The 8,884-nt window shown below is 37.5% G+C and overlaps 1 protein-coding gene across 1 annotated transcript; it reads left to right on the top strand.

Annotated features, from left to right (window-relative positions):
* Positions 1–763: 763 nt before the first annotated feature.
* LOC131598755 (uncharacterized) lies at positions 764–1,844 on the top strand. Its single transcript, XM_058871332.1, has 2 exons — positions 764–1,242; positions 1,349–1,844. Exons 1-2 carry the CDS (start codon positions 764–766, stop codon positions 1,842–1,844), a joined length of 975 nt encoding a protein of 324 aa, XP_058727315.1.
* Positions 1,845–8,884: the final 7,040 nt, after the last annotated feature.

Raw genomic sequence — 8,884 nt, 5'->3', positions numbered from 1 at the left:
TAAACATAGAAAGGGATGGGAGAAAAATGATGTTTAAAGAATTTTCGAGTTTTTTTTCTTTTTTTAAATTTAAAGGCTTTTTTGGTAAAAGAAAAATGATGAGTTTTTATATTTATAAGTGATTTCTTTACTGTTCAAATCTTTTATTGAATGAACTATTTGGCTTTGTTTTTTTTTTTTTTTTATAAAAAACCCAACAAATATAAACTATTTTATTTTTTCAGAAAATATTAAGAATATAATATAAAAAACATTGACTAACATTTAATTAATTTTGATAAATGGTGAATGATATATTCTTTTCTATAGAGCTATACACATATATTTATTTTATCTGTTGGGTCAAATTTAGTGATAAATATTTTGAATCACTAATGATTCAATTATCTTAAATGTTTCGAAGAGTTAGCTTGCTAGTACTAGTTTGTTAGTGAATTTTTTAGAGTAGAAACTTTGTATCCTATATAGGTAGCAAAGCTCTCCAAATAAAATTTAACATTCTTGTTGATATCTAAGACTAGGGTGCATGTATTCGTTTTCACGTGTTTCTAGAGAGAAGAGGGTCTTTCTCTCTCTAAGGAACTTATCGTGTTTTTTTTTCCAAATCTCCATGCTAGGGTTTTGTGGTGGTCTTTTCTCTATCAGCTAGTCTGTTCCCATCCCCAGTTTTTCCTGGATCCTCTCCCACTGTGTATGGCGATTGCGATATTGTTTAAGTAGTGGTGTTTACTTCGTCTACGACAGTGGTAGCTAGCTCTCTTCCATGGACAAGTGGAGAAGTATACCTTTCTCTAAGAAGGAAGAAGAAGGAATGGTGGTGGCGGAAGAGGAAGTATGTGAGGAGGAATCTTTTCAGAGAACTTTAGCTGGCAAATTGTGGACCGAAAACAGCTTTAACGCAGAAGCTTTTAAGAGTACAATGGTAAGCGTCTGGAAGCTAAAGAATCAGGTGGAAACTCAAGATTTGGGTAAGAATTTATTCTTGTTCAAATTCGCAACGAAAAGAGATCTCGAGTTCGTTCTTAGAAGCGGTCCATGGAGCTTCGACAGGTCCTTGCTAGTATTGAATCGCATCTCTGGTGAAGAACAATCGGCCGAACTCAACATGCATTTTGCTTCCTTCTGGGTAAGAATCTATGAGCTCCCACTTAACTTAAGATCAGAATCGATGGCTAGAAAGATAGGGAGTGTGCTTGGAGAGTTTGAAGAAATGGATACCCGAGAAGTCTGCAGAAATGGAAGGTTCTTGCGAGTCAAAGTCACACTGGATCTGAAAAACCCTCTGAAGAGAGGAACAATGGTGAAAGTTAAAGAAAAAGAGTCTAAGAGTCCACTTCAAATACGAAAGGTTGCCCACCTTCTGTTTCGTTTGTGGTCGATTAGGACACCAAATGAAGGATTGTGAATCTTTAGAAGACCTTTCTGAAGAGGGTTTTGAGGAGATTGAAGAGCAGGATCTTAACTATGGACAATGGCTCAGAGCATCCCCGCTACCGAAGGTTAGTGAAGATCAGAAAAAGAGAGATTCAAGCTCAAGTATCTGCAGCAAGAGTTTGTTTCATGTCTCATCCGGGGACAGTAGATGCGATCCAAATAGAAAAGGCAAGGGTGAAGAACCAGAAGTTCAGAATCGTCAAGAAGCAAAGGAGGATAGAGGGGAGGTGGAAGGAGAACATAGCAACCAACAAAGAACAAAACAAAAAGTATTTGAAATAGAAAAGGTTGCAGAATCACTAGGGGCAGTGGCATTATCAACTGAACATGAAGAACAAGACAAGCAACCGAAGGGGCCAACGGACAAAAAAGGAAGTGGGTTAGGAAAAAAGTTTCAAATAAAAGGATAACCTCCCAGAGTATAGTAAGGAGTGTAGAAAATAGTAAGAGACAGTTGGTGGATGTTATGATCACGGAAGGACTTGTTGAGGCTTGCGGAAGCGGAGAGAAAAAGAGAAAGCAAGAAACAAAGGAACAAGGTGAACAGAAAAAATTATCAGAGGTGGTGTTGGAGAACCAACACCGCCTAGCCCAATAAAAATATTAAGCTGAAACTGCAGGGGTTTGGGGAACCCTCGTGAAGTTCGATCCTTTAAGAGGCTCTTTTGTTTAGAGAATCCCCAACTGGTTTTCCTCATGGAAACCAGGTTGAATTATTATGAAGTGGATCGTTTTCGGATGGTATCGGGCTTCAAAAATGAATTTTCGGTGGGATGAAGGGGTTCGGGTCGCGGGAGAGCTGGAGGTCTGAGTTTATTGTGGAATGAGGATGTCACTATCGAAATTACTTCACACTCTCATAACCATATTGGGGGTAGATGCGAGATGGATAATGAAGAAGAGTCATGGGATTTTGTGGGTATCTACGGCTTCCCGGAAGAGCAGTAGAAGAGGGATACTTGGCAACTGGTTAAGGATTGTATTAGTGAGGCTAACGAAAGGGTGGTGTTGTTTGGTGATTTCAACGATATCACTCACGAGAGCGAAAAGATGGGGGGAAAATGCCAGATCTATTTCACAGCTGCCTTGGAGCAGGGATGTGTTAGACCAATGTGGGTTGCAAGATTTGGGCTTTGCGGGCTACCCCTTCACGTGGTCTAATGGTCGGCAAGGTAGTGAAAACATTCAATGTAGATTGGATAGAGCCTTATCCTCATCTCTATTCAAGGATGTCTTTCCATTCACCTTAGTTGTTCATTTGCCTAGACATGGATCTGACCATGCGGCTCTGCGTATAGTGATTGATAAAGACCAAATGAAAGATAAGAGAGGGCGCCTATTTAGATTCGAATAAGTGTGGACGAAGGATCCTCGATGTGAACAGTTGATCAAACAAATTTGGAGAGGCGCTGCAGATTCTGTTGTTCAAAAAGTCAAAGCTGCCCAAGATCTCAACATGGTTTTCAAGGAGTACAGAACAGGGAATGTGGCTAAGGAACTCAAGCGAATTGAATATTTGCTGAAAGAAAAAAATAGATGGTCACCGGAGGAGGAAGAGATCAAAAAATACAAAGCCTTAGAGACTCAAAGAAGGAAATTATTGGCAATTGAGGAAACAATTTGGAGACAACGAAGTAGAGCGACATGGCTGAGGGACGGAAACCGTAACACACAATTTTTCCATGGAAAAGCAAGTCAAAGGAGGAGAACAAACACAATAAAGAGGCTGAAGGATGCTAACGGCAAATGTTGTGTGGGTTCAGCACAGTGTGAAAGGATCCTCATTGATTATTTCTCCAAGCTGTTTTCTTCATCAAACCCGACAGGTATCGAGGAGGTTTGTAGGTCCGTTGGAAAGGAGATTGATGATGGAAGCAAAAAATTATGTGGTGCACCCCACCAAAGCCCCTGGCCCGGATGGACTTCCTACACTATTTTATCAAAGATATTGGAGCACGGTTGGTAAAGATATAGTGGCTGCTGCTTTGGAAGTTCTGAATAAGCAAAGGGATCTGACTGAAATAAACTCTACCTTAATTGCTTTGATTCCAAAGATAAAAAATCCTCGGTCCCCTGGTGAATTTCGTCCCATTAGTCTTTGCAACGTGATAATGAAAGCGGTTACGAAAAATATTGCCAATAGGCTGAAAGTCATCCTACCCTCTGTCATTAGCGAAGAACAAAGTGCGTTTATTAAAGGAAGGTTGATAACTGACAATGCGCTAATCGCAATGGAATGCTTCTATTGGATGAAAAACAAGAAAACGGGGAAGAAAGGTACCATGGCTTTGAAGCTGGATATGTCTAAGGCCTACGATCGAATCGAATGGGAATTTGTGGTGGGTGCTTTGGAAGCTTTTGGCTTCCCTCCTAATTTTGTGATGCTGATCAAACGATGTATATCCACTGTCTCCTACCAGCTCCTTTTAAATGGAAACCCTAGCAGTAAGATCTGGCCGGAACGGGGTCTCCGTCAAGGAAACCCACTTTCACCTTACCTGTTTGTTGTTTGTGCAGATATTCTCTCAAGCTTGCTAAAGGATACTGCTGTATCAAAGGAATTACATGGAGTCAAGGTAGCACGAAAGGCACCCAATATTTATCACCTTTTCATCGCAGACGATAGCCTAATTTTTGCGCGAGCAAATGATAAAGAAGCTGCAACAATTCTGAATATTCTGGGGAAATACCAACGGGCTTCAGGGAAAATGGTGAATTTCAACAAGTCAGAAGTCTCCTTCAGCAACAACCTATCTTGTCACATTAAGGAATAGATCCGCAGTCAGTTGGGGTTCCAAGCAGTAGATAGTCATGCAAAATATCTCGGGCTACCGGTAGTTTTTGGTAGATCAAAGAAAGTTATTTTCTCCCTGGTTGTTGACAAAGTATGGAAGAAGGTGAAAGGCTGGAAAGAGAGCTTCATGTCCAGGGCAGGCAAGAAGATCCTTATAAAAGCAGTGGCACAGGCTATACCAACATACATTATGAGCTGCTACAGAATTCCCGATGGAATTTGCAACGATATTGAGATGATATTATCCAAATTCTGGTGGGGAGCAAAAAATGGGGATAGGAAAATACACTGGATGAGCTGGGAGCGAATGTCAAAGTCTAAAGGAAGTGGAGGATTGGGCTTCAGAGGCATTAAAGATTTCAATAGCAGCTTGCTCGGGAAACAATGGTGGAGACTAATGAAAGGTGACGGTTCCTTGCTTGAGAGGTTCTTTAAGGGAAGACATTACCCTAGATGCAGTATTTCCGAAGCAGGAGTGGGATACAAACCAAGTTACGCTTGGAACAACATATGTAGTGCTAAGGAGATGGTTTCTAAAGGCAGTAGATGGAGAATAGCAAATGGTGAAAACGTTTGAATAGCTGAGGACAATTGGATTCCAACAATCCCAGGCTTCAAGCCTCATACAGCTAAGGAAACTGTGCTGCCAAATGTTAAAGTCTCAAGCCTCATTGAAAGAGAATCTGGAAGGTGGGATACTAGAATTTTAAGGGAGAATTTCGCACCATCGGAAGTAATTCACATTGAGAGCATACCTTTATCAAGGACACCCCAAGAGGATCAAATCATTTGGCATTATGAGAAAGATGGAGAATATTCAGTAAAATTTGCCTACCACTTATCGCGAAAGCTAGGCCAATGTGCGAAGGCGGGATCCTCTAATTGCTGGGAGGGAGATTTATGGAAGCAGCTATGGAAAGCACCTATACAGGAGAGAACCAAGAATTTCATATGGAGATTTCTCAACAACATTCTTCCAACTAACTGCAACTTGGCAAAGAAAGGTATTCCTCTCGATGACTTGTGCCCCTTTTGTTATAAGCACTCTGAAACGACCAATCATGTCTTCTTGCAATGCGATTTCTCTAAGCGAGTTTTCTTCTCCTCCCCTCTTGGAGTGCGTCTTCCGGATTCAGGAGGTGTTTACGAATGGGTGGCTGAAGTCATTAAAAAGAAAGATGGGAGATTGATACAGGTGATATGCACGGGACTGTGGAGGATTTGGAATGCGAGAAATGCGATAATTTTCAAAAAGGTCATGCCCAACCCACAGGATATTGGTGAGATAGTTGATGAGTTAAATGCCTCAGGAATATATGCCAAGGTGCTGCAAACAGGGAACCGTATAGCATCAAAGCCAAAAGGGCCACTGGATGGTTCAGGTCGACGCGGGTTGCTTTGAGGATGGAGTGCTAGCGTTGGGGTGTGTGATCAAGGATCCAAATGCTGAAGTGTATCTGGCAGCCTGTAAGAAGTTTACTAGCCAAGCTGACCCTGCCTATGCTGAACTCCTTTGAATACAGTGGGGGATGGAATTGGCGAAGACGATAAAGCTTGAGAAGGTAGTTTTCTACTCTGATGCACATAATATTAAAGTATAAATTAATTTGTCATTGAAGATAAAATGGTGGATCTTAGAATCATTGAATTTTGAGGAAAATCTAATGTTGGGTGCCAAGATATTTTCAATTTCTTTTGTTTGTATTTGTTTCTGATATAAAACAAAAAAGGGTTAGACAAATAAATTATTTTCTGCTCAAATAAATATTTTAGAACACAAACCTTAAACCCAAATAATTTTCTACTTTTGCAATCCATCATATAGATCTTTTTGTGGCAAATGCTCTCGGGAACCTTAAAATGTTATATGTAGATAGTTTCAAGAGCTTCATGATGCTTCATTATTTGATATTCAAAATGATTTTATAATGGAAGTTATTTATGTTTCACGCGGATCACTAATAGTAGTGTCTTGAGTATTGATACTCATTAAATGAGCGACAAAGATTTGTTTAAAGACGTGATCAATTTCCTCAATAATCACGCCAAAATTATACCCTCGGTTTTTTCAAAAACCAAGGTAAAATTTATTTACCCTCGGTTTCAGTAGAAAACCGAGGTGAATAAGTTTTTTTTAACATTACACTGTTTACACAAAATATTAAAATACATTATTATAACAAATGCAGTTTCATCATAGTCGATGTTATTTCAACTTCTAAGGATTGAATGCATCCAACTTATAAGGATTGAATGCATACAACTTCTAAGGAGTTATATGTTCCAACTAAGGAGTTTTCAGTTCTGAACAGTGGAAAATGTTTTTTCTGCACTTACAATCCATCACAGGAAACTTTTCCAAGCTTCTTTAAGTTCCAAGATTTCATTATCTTGAGCAAATATTTTTATGGAAAATGATTTCACAAGAAAGATATATAGTGGGGGATGTAGATAGTTTGTTGGGATCGATGTCTTGACAACTCTTGAGTGTTGTTCCTTTACGAATGTAGGTTAGAGATTCATTGTTGTGTCTCAGTAAAAAACCGAGGTAATAGGGTTCAACAAAAAATGGTGAATGATAAAAAATTGAAAGTAACATGTCATGTTTTCATTTCAATTTTTTACCAGTCGCCATTATTTGTAGGCAATTTACACTATTTTAGGACTAAATTTTTAAATGTTGTCAACCCAAGAAAAGTAGTGTTATTTTCTTTGATTAATAACATTGGAAGGTTATTTCAAAAATAACAACATCAACATCATTATGTGAGATAAATTGCAAGGGTAGAAAAATGTTTTGTCCAAGATATAAGAATATTGAAGATTTTTTTTGTCTTGCAATCCATCCCAAAAGAATGATGCATACGAGTGTGGGACGACTACATATAAGTTACGATTATGGTAAAAAAATTCAACGAGTGATTTTATAATAAAATATGATTATTTTATCCCTCGGTTATTACGAAAATCAAAGGGATAAATTACTTAGTTTACACTTATAAAGAAATAAAAACATAAACTACAATAGCTAGGATTTGAAGCTTTTCCTAAATTGTTTGTCCCCTCAGTTATATTTAAAATTGAGGAAATATGTTGTTTTTTCTTAATAAAAGATGACACGCCTTGGCATTGTACCTCGGTTTATTTTTGGATGAGGTGAAAGCTTTGTCGTGAAATGTATTATTTGTAGTAGTGAATTATCAATGTACCCTGTGAAATTCTCAACATGTCATGTTCAATTATATTGCAATATCCTAAATCATCAAACATGTTTAAAGCCAAATTTTTTTGCCTAAATTAAAAAATACCACATGTTGCATAAAAAGATCTCACGCTTATCAAACATCTTGAGTCTAAACTTCCTAATATTATAAACCTTGCAAGCCTTACTATCAATGAGTTGAACCACTCCACATTCCATTACCTCCAAAGTCTCAAAGTATATCTTCATTTAACATTTGTGATAAGAGTATTGAGAGTTCATGATCCAAAGTTTCCCTGTCTCAAACTTTCTACCACTAGTGTACCATCACTCTCTTAACCATTCTCGTAAGAGACAACCACAATGTGAACATAACCATCCTTGCTCCCCTCTAGACAATCCTTCTTAAAGTGATTGATTTTTTTGAAAAATGAAGTATTTAAATTTCAAATTGTCAAATGCCTTGAATGTTCACTTACACCTAAATTTCTACTCCTTTTGGCTTCCTTTATTCTCACTACCCCCTTCTAAAACATTCAAACATTTTCCATTATCAACTTTCATATATTTCATCTTGGTAACTCATTGGTTATTATAGTCGAATGGACCTCATCCAAGGTGATAGTTCATTCATTCCAATAATTTTGCAAATTTTTAACAATTGCTCCACTATTGATTTCTTCTTAACCATTCGAAATGAGTAAATTTGTTGTTTCAAACATAACACATGAGTCAAAGACTTGTTCAAATAAATTGATTCAACATCGACTCACATCTTTGTCACGTTCTTTTCCCTTTCAAATTTCACTAAAACTTTATCTTTCTCGCCTTTCAATACTACCGCACACTTTTATTCAATCAAGATTTCTTTCATCTTCACTTTCCACAATTCAAAATTGTTGTCTCTGAAAAATTTCTTGTTAAGTAACTTATGATGCTCACTAGTAAACTTAGACCTTTTTCCCCATGGTGTGCACCATATGTTATGAAATGAGTAAGATTAAACACACCAATAACTTGATGTGTGAGACAAAAAACTGTAACCAAAATTTAACAGTCTACAACTATGATAATCTACTAACTAGTGAAAACAAAACCACAATAGCAAGAAGAAGAAGAAACAATAACACACATAAATTATTTATCCAAATCGATCAAATCGATATACTCCAAGGGAGAGAGAAGATATCATATTCACTACCAATGAAAAGTCTCAACAAGAGATTGCAAATGAGTTGCAAGAAATTAGCTCAACAAGTTCATAAAAACACTTTTGTAATTTCTACTCATTTGTGACACAATATCTTCTCCTCATAATACTTGAATCATAAACAATCTCTATATATTTAAAAGTGTTTCTCAAATATTATATACCCTACAAAGATCTTTCAATCTTTAGGGTTTAAAACCTAAAGAATCTATCTATTTTCTCTCTTTAGAAAACAACTTTTTTA

Source organism: Vicia villosa, linkage group LG1 (genome assembly GCF_029867415.1).
Source record: "Vicia villosa cultivar HV-30 ecotype Madison, WI linkage group LG1, Vvil1.0, whole genome shotgun sequence".
NCBI lineage: Eukaryota > Viridiplantae > Streptophyta > Magnoliopsida > Fabales > Fabaceae > Vicia > Vicia villosa.
The sequence above is the reverse complement of the archived record's forward strand: the minus strand, read 5'-3'. Positions and strand labels throughout refer to the sequence as shown.